General features: G+C 37.3%; 1 protein-coding gene across 4 annotated transcripts in view; it reads left to right on the top strand.

The window, feature by feature from the left end:
* CASK (calcium/calmodulin dependent serine protein kinase) overlaps positions 1 to 12,879 on the top strand; it is a 186,807-nt gene that overhangs the window by 41,898 nt on the left and 132,030 nt on the right. For all 4 annotated transcript variants that reach the window (XM_056482692.1, XM_056482688.1, XM_056482682.1 and 1 more), the window contains exon 2: positions 7,330 to 7,442. In XM_056482692.1, the coding sequence (XP_056338667.1) occupies positions 7,330 to 7,442 (113 nt within the window). The remainder of the gene's footprint in view (positions 1 to 7,329; positions 7,443 to 12,879) is intronic.

Here is a 12,879-nt window from a genome sequence, read left to right as displayed (position 1 = left end):
CAGTCACCACACTTGGGTGCCAGGCAGACAAGACCTTGGTGTGCTGTGACCTGTGTGTGACTTGAGGCCCCTGGAAGCCACCCAGCAGCTCCTGTTGGACCTTCTTCCAAAAGATTCCTATTTCTGGCTCTGCTACAGCTGCAGTGTTCAGAACAATTCTTTTTAAGACCATGAAACCTCTTACTACAATATTTATTGAAAACAGATTTTGCTTCTCTGTTGAGTTGCTTCTCTGTGTGTTGAGGTAAATAATTATTTGCAAATGCTTGCTTTTGAAGAGGGAGATAGTTTCTGTTTTCTTAAGAAAAACAAACAATGGAAGTATCATTTTTGATAGCAACAAGTACATGTTCTGATGGGATTTATTAAGCACATCCCTTCAGAAGTACCCTTCAGCTTAAACCCTTTTGTGACTTGATGAATAAAGTAGGAGAATTGACAAGGGTAAGGTTAATGTTAACAGGTAATTGTGGAATTCAGAAAATGAAGCATATGTGAACATAAAAATACTTTCTGAATCCTTTGTGTGTGAAGCATGTTGTAGGTGCCTGCTGTGCTGAAATATTTATTTCGTAATGGAACAGTGAATTTAGTGAGTATCTTATCTCAGTGTGCTTCCTTTTCTATCCCCTCAATATCTCAGCCACTCAGTGTAAAAGAAGAGCTGTTTACAAACTATGGATACATTAAAGATATTTTTACATACCAGCATCTGTTTACAATATATGTATGCTTAAGAAATTTGGTAGATATAAAGAATGGCTGATAAAATGGTTCTGACTTTTTTCTTTGATAAGAAGAAAAATCTGACCACAAACTTAGAATTTTTATTGCTGGAGGCGGCTGTTCTTTTAAGGATAGCTTATACCCCTTTTAGCTTGGAGATATGAAAGACATGACAGCAGAAAAAATCTCTTTCTGCCTGTATTTTGCTTTTATACTGACAAAACCATGGAAACAAACTTCTGAATTACTTCACAAAATCTCTGAAATTAAAGGTAAATATTTTTTCAGTTTGCTGCATGGATTCCAAGCATACCCTAAGGTTTTCTTGAGGACTGTTTCTCTTTCACAGGCACTGGAGTGCTGCCCCTTCTCTGGTTTTCTTGTGGATGGAAAGCATTGGTTAAGATTTGGTTTTATATATCCTTTTTTCTCCCCTTGGATTAATATTAGATAGTATATATTAATATGTATCCGTATTGGGATGAGATCCAGTGTACTGCTGTCCTGTGCTTTGTTCTTTGTAGGTTTCACCCCAAAGCTGAGTTTAAACACAGACTTGGTTTCAAAGATGTAAGCTGTTGAAAAGTAGAAATAGGTAGAATGTGATAGAAATATTGCTGTCTGGGAACTCAGTTTTGTGGCTTGTACTGGGATATCAAGTTTTCTGGAGTGTCACATCTTCATCCCAAATGTGCCATAGTCATCATAATGCATTATTTTAAATTTTCCTTTGAGAATAAAACAAAAAGTGTCAACCCAGCATTGCCAGCAATGGCTTCCTAAATGTGGCTGCCCTCTAATCTGAAGTGCTATTTCACAGGAAGATTCAATCACTATTTTAAGCTTTAGTGCCATGTGTAAATGAGCTGATACAGTGACTAATGGAGGTTTAATTAATTTTGGGAGTACTTAATTTTCAAAAGAGGCTCACTTCAATTAAAGGCAAAGGGAAAGTTAAAGAACAAATATATCTTATAAATTGTGTGGATGAGTGAAGAGGGAAGAAGATCTGTCTCTTTAAATGCAGTTGCAAATTGTTTTCTTCCCAGTAATTGTCATCAGTTTGAATACAATTGTTTTGAGGGTATTAACCATGTTAGTACAAAGAAGTGCTTACTGCTTAAGTAAGCAAATATGCAACCTTTAAATTAAAAAGAAAAAAAAAATCCAGGTGTAAATGTCTTTTTTTATGTGTGTACACTTATGGTATCTTACTGCAACCGACTGAACGAACCTTTATTAGAAAACACTGATCTTATATTTAAAATTCTGAATTAGGGTGACTTTAAGACCTGTGTTGCATGTTTCAAGTTCTTAACTATTAAATCTTATTAAATAAGGAAAAGAATCCCAGGCCTTTTACTTTTAAATGGAAGGTCATTTTTAAAGGAGCACTCTGTTCAGTGCAGGAGATGTTGCTCATTATTTGGGGCTTTTTCTGTCAAAATGTTCAACTAGTTTTTCTTTTTTTAACTTAATGAGAAAGAATTAGAAAGCCAAAACACCTTGCTTTATATTAAGTTCCTAAAAAAATGGGACTCCCTTGGAAGAGATGTTGAGCAAGTTTGTGATGGTCTGATACGATCTAAAATCTCAAATTTTGAGACGGAAGCAAAGGGGCTCAGGAAGTGTCTTTACAGGAATTCCATTCACTCAGGTGGGCTCAGCTCATTGAGGGACACAGGCTGTGGTGGATTTCAACCACAGTCAGTTCTTGCAGACTATTGGAACCCTGAAGCCTGAGAGTTTTGAGCTTTCTGACCCTCAAAAGAACATTGCTTTTGACTTGGAAGCCTTGGAGAAGGCTTCCAGATTTGAGTGATGGAGTTAAAATCACTGGGGTGTAGTTTGAATAGAAGAGTGTAATATCACATGGTAGAGGATTTAGAATTTGAAGTTTTGGAATATAGTGATAGGATGGGACAAGATTGAAGCTATTGGGCTTTGTTTCTTGTTCCTTTTTTTTCTTTTCAGTATTAGTTTTTGGTTGGATAGAAAGTACTGCACTGTGGGTCATTAAGTCAAAATTATAAATAATCTAGATGTTAGTTTTTAATTGAATAGTTAAGCTTTAAAAAACTTTGAACTAGCTAAATCCACCAACATTTCCTCTGCAGACCTGTCTATACTATAAATAAGAATTAGTAAATAATGAAGTCCGAACACAAAAATCCATCTCTTGTGTTTCATTCCTGATTCTAAGTAAAGACAAAAAAAAAAAAAAAAACCTAGTCAATAATATATGGTGCCACTAATAGCAGACCTCCAGGGATTGAAGGAAAGGAGACAGGAAGCAGAACAGACAGATAACCTGACAAGATTGTGGTATAAAAAGATAATTTGCAGTATATCAGTTTATGATAATTGTCCTTGAAGTCCCAGTGACACACAAAGTAAAATAATTTAAAGTGAAGGAGATGATGAAAAAGGGTCTGATGTTATCAAAGTTTTAGGGTTTTATTCTAATTCAGCTGTTGTACTCCTGAAGGAAAGAGTAATTATTAATTGATTTTCTTCAAGTTTGTGTCTAGCTGATAGAAAATGAACTGCTCTGTGCTAGACAGTGAAGTTATCACCAGAAAATAGTTTCAGAAGGGTTAAGGTTACATCAGGCCAGCTCTGCTAATTTGAAATTTTGGGCTCATAGATACACATGAGACAACCTCTTTAACATTTCAATCCACATTTTCTGGCCTGTTTGTACTCACTAACCTTCTCAGTAATGTAACACTTGAATTTCCATCTGCATAAGTCAGCAAAACCCATCATGCATCCCAGCTTCAGTTTAAGTTCATGCATTTTGGATTTTGGCATATGGTGTAGGTGGAACTCCAAGTGTTCCAGGTGTTGGAGTGTGCTGCTGCCAACATTGATAAAATAGCAGTGAAGAAATCATCTGTCCTTATGTTTTAAGAAGCTGCTGTTGTCTCTGGTGTGCAAGCTGACTGCAGATTTTGCAAGCTCAGGTTATGTCTGTTAAAGGTAGCACAGAGAGAAATGAAATATAAAGCACATGACATGATTGCAGTTTGCATGACTTAGAAAATGAAGTCTTACACAACTCAGTTACCTTTAGTAAATAAGCATTCTTATCTGTGTCTGACAGCTTTGATGATCTGTGCCTGGGGTTGCTGTTGTTCCTTCTCCAGTCTGTGTCACCTCTGTACTTTAGATCTGTAGATCTGGGTTGGCAAAATGAGCTTTAGAAATTGTCATTTAGCAAGGATGTGATACACATTTCCCCATCTGCAGGCACAACTGTTGAGCAGCTCCTCATCTCAGCTGAGACATGAATTGTTGTGGTTCCTTTCCTCACTGGGTTGTTTCAGTGCTGAGACTCAGGGGCTGAAAGACTTCGGGAAACACAGATTCTTGTTTTCTGACTCAGGTTATACAGCATCACCTTGGGCTGTTATAACTTAATTTGTAAACTTGCTGTGTGCCATTGCAGCTGGAGAGGACTAACTGCAACCGTAACTTATTTAAAAGTTCTTTTATGTTACTTGGCACGTGGAAGTGGTGATGTCTGCTTAATTAATCAGGGCATGTCTTGTGAGTGATTTAAAATGGCCTAAAATTGGACTATTCCAATAAATATATTCCTATAAAATTGGACTAAGCTTTTGTTGTAATGCTTGTCATGGGATGCATTCCTCTAATGTGTACTGTCTTAACACTTGTTTGAGGCTGTGTGTGGCTCTAGTATCAGAGTATTTTAAAAAAGTTGGAAGTCTGAGGTTTGTAAATAGCTGAGTCTTTCTTCAAGTTGTGTTTAAAAGTACTTTTATTTCTGCATTAAATTGCTGTATTGTTTCAATAGAATGAGTGTGGGTGTCACAGAATTCATAGAATCACAAAATGGATTGGTTTGGAAGAGACTTTAAAGATCATTTGATTCCAACCCCAATTCCTGTATTCTGTGCTTTACAGCACATTTTATTTACTTAAAGAGTCTTTGACATTTATCAGTCCAAACAGAGAAATCTCTGTTATAATCATAGTCACATTTCAATATGGCCATAAATTTTGAGACTCTAGGAATGTCTCTGTACCTTTTCTGTTACAGAACTGAATAAAGTGCTCTAAATTTTTTGTCCCAGATTTAATATGCAGGAAGGAAGTCAGGATTTTAAAATGTTAATATGTAATGGGAGAAGAAATCAGGGCATGGTTGTACAGGATAAAGGTGGGTTACACACAGATGTGACCCTCTGAGAACTGCAGTTTGTAGGCTCCTTTTTGATTTATGATTCCTCCAGCTCTCTTTGTCTGCTCAAAGCACATACACACACTGTGGTGGCTGGGCAAGCTCTTCTGCCCAGGCTTGGCAAAACCAGGAGATCTAAAAGTAGCTCAGCCAACAGCAAGAAATTATGATATTCATGGAGATTGGGTGGATTCACAGAATTTGGGGATGTGCCTACAAGTAAGGATATGGTGTTGTGAGGTATCTGCACTTCAGTGATCTATTCTTCTGTATCAGAATATGTTAAAAGTATTTTTTAATGTCTCCAGAATAGCTTTGTGGGGGGAAAAAAACAATGACAATGAAAAGAGAAAGGATTGTTTGAATCAAATATGTTTTGTTTCTAGTGGTTTATAACAATTAGGAGTGAAAGGATGAGTTGCCAGCCTTATTCCAAAGCTGTGGTTTAGGTGTTGAAATATTTTTAGATTAGCATAATCTAAATGTATTTCTACTATTTTAAAGCAATTTTACTCCAATGCTAAAAGAGGAAGCAGGAACTTGGAATAAGAAAGTGACACTGATCTATATAAATTTGAACTTTTTCATAGAAGATCACTTTTTGAAACATGGAGGAAGGATTCTAAGTCAATAGCTGTATCCTTCCAATGCCAAATGAAGTCAGTTGAACTTTTTTCATTTGATGATGAAAGTGGATTTCTATGTATTAGAGGCTTATTTATCATCTTTTTTTTAAATATCTGTGGTAATTTTTGATAGAAGACCAAATATTTAGTAATAGTGGGGTGTGGATTCAGAAGAGAAAACAGCCATCAGTGTGGGGGATTTCATTGGTGCAAGGGAAAAAGAAAACAAACCTGCATTTTCTTGAGTAGTAGTTTGTTCTGAGTACATCATGTGTCCACAGTTGTGCTAATAAATATTTTCCTTACTTGTGAATATTTAGATTTGGATTCATTGACTACTTTTGGTATTCATGTTCTCTGTCAGAAATAATCCTATTCCAAGAAATCTTTGCAAGTATGTTGTATGCTGAAAGAGTACAAAACCTGGATTTTAGCTATGTGAGTACAGGTTTGGTAGTGTGATGAACTGCACACTTCAGATCATCTGGTGTGTAAAGGAATACCAAAAGCCAGTTATTTAGGTTTGCAAGTGCCCTCAGAGGGACATTTCTGCCTCCTCAGGGTACCTTTTATTTTGAGAATGGTGTCACTTTGCAGTCTCATTGCTCAGAAACGTGTCAACTAACTTCCAGTTCATTGTTTGAGTGGAAGAATTTGTCTTTCAAGCTATATTAAAGCATTTATTTCACTCAGCAGGTGACTGTTCACTCAGTAGACAAACTTCTGAGCAAAGGCTCTTTTTATCTTCAAATTTTCCCTCACATCTTTTTGAGAAGACTTTAGAATGGATTTCTTTAGAACTCACATGTCTGTCATTAAATAAGAAGCAGTAAAAAAGGATTGATTTGCCACAGCAAGTGCACTCTTGAAACAATCCTATTCTGTTTTTGTGCTGATACTTCATGTTTGAAAGCTTGACCTACCCTGTGTATCTGATGGTACTGAGTGTTATTAACATTGGACAGAAGATTCCATACTATAAGTTAAGGCATCAAGAACTCAAATCATCTAATGAAAGGTGCTTCCAAAAATACATATTTGTGCTGGTGGCTTTTTAAAGGTTGCCACTGTTCTAACTGATGTTTTGGCAAATTGTAACTTCAATTCTGAAAAATAGCTACTCTTTTTTTTGAGTGCAATAGTAACATTTGACTGAACTAATTCTAATCTTTTAATCTGTAGCTTCAGGGATTCTCTAAGTGCCACAGATGAGAGAAAATCATGAACTTTTGTGGAATTGTGAAATCTCCAATTATTGTAATCTGTGCAATAGATTGTTTATAATAGGTTGTTTATATCTAGTGATGCCACACTTGAAATAAGCCTAGCTTGTGTAAAACAGACAAACTGAAACCACTCACAATTCTGTTACTCTTGTTGTCCATCATCCTTTTAGAAAAGAACTGAAAGAAGGAATGGGTTTCTCACCTCTGTTTTCCCCCCTATTGGGATTTTGCATCTAAACAAGGTCCACTTAAAATTTAATAATGATGATGTCAATTACATATTACATAAAGTTTCTAAGAGTATAGCCTTTCTAAAGGGGCAGGGTAAGAGAATGTGTCTTTAACATAGGAAAATACAGAACTCACATGATGTTCTTTACGCCGGTCTATAGTGGGAACTGTTAATTTTACATTTAATGAGCAGCAAGGACAAGAGGTCTGTTCTGTGTGAATACTGCACTTGATTGCAGGAGTCAGGACCTTGTTGAGAAGCAGAGTGAGGAGGAGGATGGTTGCTGACTGCTGGTTTTTCCCTGTGTTGCAGGGGTCCCTTCAGCGTGGTGCGGCGATGCATCAACAGGGAGACGGGGCAGCAGTTCGCTGTGAAGATCGTCGATGTAGCAAAATTCACTTCAAGTCCTGGATTAAGCACAGAAGGTAAGAATTAATAATTAAGCAAACTCCCAGCAGACAGGTTTTTTTTTTTTGATTTGTCAGCCTTTCCTGTGTTTGCTCTCTTTATGATACTTCTTGGTTTGTATTTTCTAGAAGTTTTAAAGCAAGGTCGTAGATCTCAAAATTAGCTTAGTGCTTGCATTTCTAATCTTTAGTGGTTTCTGCATCTGTTCAGTGGTGGTCATATAGTTAGGTCTAAGCAATTTCTATTTCTGCTTGGATTTTTTTCTTAAGAATGTGAATTTTTTAAAGAAAAAAGTAGTTCTGAGTCAAAAAAGCATACACAGGAAGAACAAGAACACATGAGTTTTGTTCTTACTGGTCTAGATTTAGCTAGTAATTTGCTATAAATGGGTGAAGACTTGCTATTAAAGTGCAAAATTATATAAAAATATATTTTGCATATAGTCAGAATTACAGGCAGTGCTGCAGAACTGCTACAGGGTAAGCACAAGGCTGTAACTCTCTAAGGTTTCCTGTTTTAGAGTAAAACACAATCTATGTGTTACAAGTTGCATACACACCTTGTGTGTGCATAAAGTTCTTCTTTTACCCTCCATGGAGAAGAGCTTTGCCAGCTGAGTGACACTTGCTGTGTTCTCCATGTCCTGTATATTTTTTCTGGAGATGATATTCTTTTGTGCATTAATGTTTTTGGGGGGTTCCACTCAGCAAAAAAGGGTCAGTGACTTCTGTTGGTATTTATAGCAAACAGTACCTTAAGCCTTAATGAGTAGCTTGATTTACAAGGTAAATCACTGATCTTGCTTCAAATTTTACCAGATATTTTCATTTAGTAATGCCATTGCTGTTTCTTTTTTCTAGCCCTCTAACAAAATATAAGCCACGTTTTCCACAATATTCAGCCTCTGATTAGTTCCATCATGGTTTGGGCAAGTTATACCAAAACCATTGCATTCTGAGCTAGGGAATGTTTATTAAAATGGTTTGGTATCTTTTAAATAAGTTGTGTCCATATTCCTTTTTTTCTAAGCCTCATTTGAACTGCTGGTGATAGGACACATTTCTATCTTTGGTGGTATATTCTTGGAGCCTTCCTGGCTCCATGACAGTAAAATTCAACCTTTTGGGGCCATGAGAATTCTGAAAGGGAAAAGTTGTAGGCAAAAGAGAAGAGACTTATCAGGAGGATAAGAAAAGCCAACAGTAATAATAGATTCACTGAAAAAGAAGGATAAATGTGGATGGTTTGCAGTTTCTGTCTGGATCTGAAAAATAGCTTGGGAGTGTATTAAGAAATCTTGGGGATTTTCCAGTTCCACTTTTGTTGTATTGTTGTAATTTTAATTCAAGGAAGCAGGTCATTGAGGTATGATCATAAGCAGTTTACTGGTGCTTTGTTTTGTGATTTTGGTTTTGGATTGTTATTTGGGGTTTTTGTTCTTATTGTTTTGGGGTTGGTTGGTTTTTTTTAATGGTTTTAAATTGTTATCCCTTAGATTTATAATATTAAGGTACAAAGACACATGAATGTGTGAGCATGGAGCATGAGAATATGAATTTTTAACAAACTTTCCATCTTTGTTTTTTCCTTTATTTTCATTTGGCTTCTTTTTTCAGTTGGGTTTTCTTTTTTCTTTTTTGTTTTGTTTTGTTTGTATCTCTCCCTAGATTCTAGGAGAGTTTTAAAGATTTTTCTTTTATAGTTTGTTTGTTTATTTCTGATATGGCATTCTTTAAGCACATTGGTAGGCAGCCATGGTGGTGGTATTGGTAAAATGTAAATATCCCTGTGAGGAAGCTGTGCTTGTAAACTGTGTTGAAGTGTGAGCTGTAATGAAGTGATAAGTTTAACCCTTGGAAATATTCTTTACCTGGAAGTTTTGACCTCTGCAAGTTCAATTTGCTCTTGAAGGTTATTTTTGCCCAGCTCTCCATCTCCACTCAGTCTTTCACAGAGGCACAGGAGTGGGAGAACAGGACATTCTGCATGTGAGGGAGCTGATGACAATTCCTTCCATTAATTCACATATATCTAGAGTGCTTAGAGCTAAAAGTCCCAATATGCCTCCACACTTTCAGATTAAATCTAAAAAGTCTTTGTTCTTGAGTGCTTTCACATAACTAGCCCTGTGGGATGATGTGTTTATGGGTAAGAAGTTCATTTTTGTCTGTCAGCAGTGTACTCTCATGGCAGAGGCAGCCAGCTGCAGAGCAGAGCATTGCAGGGGTGTAGCCAGCAAGGCACAGCAAAGGCAAAGTCATTGTTCCCTCTGCTCATCCCTTGTGAGGCCACGTGGAGCACTGTGTGCAGGCTTGGTTTCTGCAGTGCAAGGAGAGCAGTGATGCACTGGCAGGAGTCCAGCAGAGATGGCCTGAGCTGGTCCAGCCTCAGAAAGAGAAGCTGAGATGAGATTTGGTGCTGTCTTAATGACTCCTTCAAAGGATATAGAGCAGATGGAGCCAAACTCTTCTTTTGGGCACACAGTGAAAAGACAAAAAGCCATGTGGACAAATTACAACATGAAAAAATGCCAGTTAGAGACAAAGAAAATCAAAATCTGCATGTAATTGCACAGAGAATTTGTGGAGAACATCCTCACAAGTGGATTGCACGAGGCCCCAAGCTGCCAGGTCTGTTCTGACCTGCTTGGAGCAGGAATTTGGACTGGGTCACCTCCAGAGGGTCTTTCTAACCTAGGTCATTCTGTGGTGTTTGGAGCAGCAGTCTTTGTGCAGTCTGTGGGCCAACAGAGTTGCAATACTATATAGGGAGAAAATTTAGGCATAGCAGGACTGTGCTAAAAAAGAGATAATTTAAAACTAGCTCTGACATAATTTTTAAAACTGGTTTTGATTTCATTAACCTGTGAGGCAGCTGGGCAACAAATATGTCTTAAAAGGGCTATTTTCAAAACAATTCATTTAGAAAAATGCATTCTGGTGTCTTACAATAATGGTATCTCCTTGTCAGAGTAACAAAAGCTGAAAAGCTTCTCTAGGCTATGTGTTACCACTTGGTGTTATTGTGGGTATTTGTGGCATATGATGGAGAAGCCACTAGCTCACAAGACAAACTTCTATCAGGTATGGTGCTCTTTCCTTCCAGAAGGCTGCTCAATACTCACAGCATGTATAGACACAGACATCTCAAGTGGCTTTTGTGTCTCACTGCATCTCTGCAGTGGTTTGATAATAGCAGGGAAAATTCGTGCTATGTAACAATGCCTGACAGCTAGCAAATCTAATCTAGGCTAAATACTGTTGGATTTATGTATTAGTATTCATGGCCTTGAATATTGTGTATCATCAATCTCTGTAGTGTTGTAATTCAACCACATTAATGAAGTCTATTGACACCTTGCCACTGTTCTAGTGGCCACGTGATCTGCTGGATTAATGTTGGATATTTTACATGTTGACAGGTTCTAGTGCAGCTCACTCATATCACAGAGATACAAAAATACCAAAAATAAGAAAATGTGAAGGTTGAATATTTTTAGACGTAAGAGGCTCTTCTGTACTGTTGAGTTGAGAGAATCCATGTGGAAGAGTACTTGATGCTCTCAGAAGCCAGTAGTAGTGGAGTCATTGACATAAAAAAATACCATTGTAGCACAGTGTAAATAAACTTATTTTCAAGTACAGCTCTTAGTTGCTATATATACTCAGAACTTTTGGTATAGAAAACTGTGAGAAGCATGTAACAAATTCAGAAGTAAGGAACATTTCACATCTTAGTTTGACTTTCCACTTCCTCTGCTACTCTTCAAATCCCATGTATTTTCTCTTGTCTTGTTTCTCTCTGCACAGCTTGCTTGTCTGATTTTTAGTTACCTGCTTCCAACACCAAATATCTCTTAAGTGCAGGCACAATTTCTCAGGAAGAGAATGGTGATCAGTCCTTAGTACTTAGTAAAAGCCAATACACATTATTTATCTGCCTTTTCTTAAATACAGATTGCTTTCTTGTAACATGCTGAGTGTTTTTTTAAAGCAATTTAAAGGGCAGTGTTTTGTGCTTACAGTGCATTGAAGTTGTTTTTCAGGATTTAATTCAACATATATTAGATTCTCTTACCTGTAGTCCATTCTATAGAAATGTCCTCACAAAGAAAGTGATTACAAGTTCTTCTCCAGCCTTCTAATAGTCTGCACCTTATTTATTAGATTGATGTGTGTGGTTGATACACAGGTTTGTATGCATTCAGGCAACTGAGAAGCTGAATAAATAAGCTGATAAGGAAAGATTCAGGTTTCCTTCAGAACCCAAACTGGTTCTTCTGGAAGCAGGCTGTGAAGACAGTCTGCAAAATGCTTTTGTCTGTGGCAAAGAGCAAAACTGTAGCCAAGAAAGCATGTTTTAAATAGAATTCTTGGACTACTTCTAGCACAGAGAGGGGTAGGATAATTGAATTGAAACTGCTATGGATTGTCCACTTTAGGAGAAGAATTCCAAAATTATTTAATGGGGAATTGGAATGAAAACTGGGAGGGTTTTGCTGTGTTTTAGTTATTGTCTTATATGCTTTTTCCCCCACAAAGGGGCCCACAGCTTATCCCTGACTTTCAGATTGTGAGTGATTTTCTTAATGTTGAGACCTTACTCTTGTTCTGCTTATTTCATTAAACAGCTTACCCTTGTAAGTTTTCTTATTTTTATTTATTTAATTTATTTAGACATTCATTTTTAGAATCGTTTTGTTAAAACAGTGTTTTCAAATGCTTTATTTAGTTCAGAATGAAGTTACATGACAGTATCTTTACTTTTGGGTACTGGGAGGCTGTAGTGAATCATAAGTTATTTTTCACAAGAGTATCTGTAAGATTCTGCACTTCCCTCCCTGTGTGTTTTCAAGGGTTTCAGAAAAAAATGTACTGTCAGCATTGAGCTCATCTCTTTTGAGTAAAAAATACTACAAATCTGTGTGTCATCATATTTCATGATACTGTACCATATATAGACTGGATTTGAAGAAAGAACCAGTGAGTCATTGCTTTTGATTTGGAAATACCAACTGATCTGGAATTTCTGGTGGTTGTCAGTTCTGTGTTGTACCAGATTTCACAGATCAAGAACAGTGACTTCCTTCTGTGTGACATTATTGAGCCCACACCTGAACTGTTGTGCCCAGTCTGAGGGATGCCACAGAACTGGAAAGGTCCCTGCAGAGGACAAGATAATCAGGACCATGCAGGACATGATGGGCAAAGAGAGGTTGAAGAGTTTGTTTAGTCTGGTAAAGAGGCTGAGAGGGTGTTCTGGTGGGGTCTGTTCTAGTGGGGTCTTCAGCTACTTGGACAACTACAAAAATGTCAGAGCCAAGCAGTCCTTGAGTGGAAGCTACTGGAACACAGGGAAATGGCCAGGAATTGTTTGGAAGGCTCAGGTTCAGGTTGGATGTGATTTTGGGGAGTCTCCTCTATGAAATCACAGCAGTCCTGACCCAGTGTGTGC

The sequence above is a fragment of the Oenanthe melanoleuca genome, chromosome 1, assembly GCF_029582105.1.
Source record: "Oenanthe melanoleuca isolate GR-GAL-2019-014 chromosome 1, OMel1.0, whole genome shotgun sequence".
Classification (NCBI taxonomy): Eukaryota; Metazoa; Chordata; class Aves; order Passeriformes; family Muscicapidae; genus Oenanthe; species Oenanthe melanoleuca.
The sequence above is the reverse complement of the archived record's forward strand: the minus strand, read 5'-3'. Positions and strand labels throughout refer to the sequence as shown.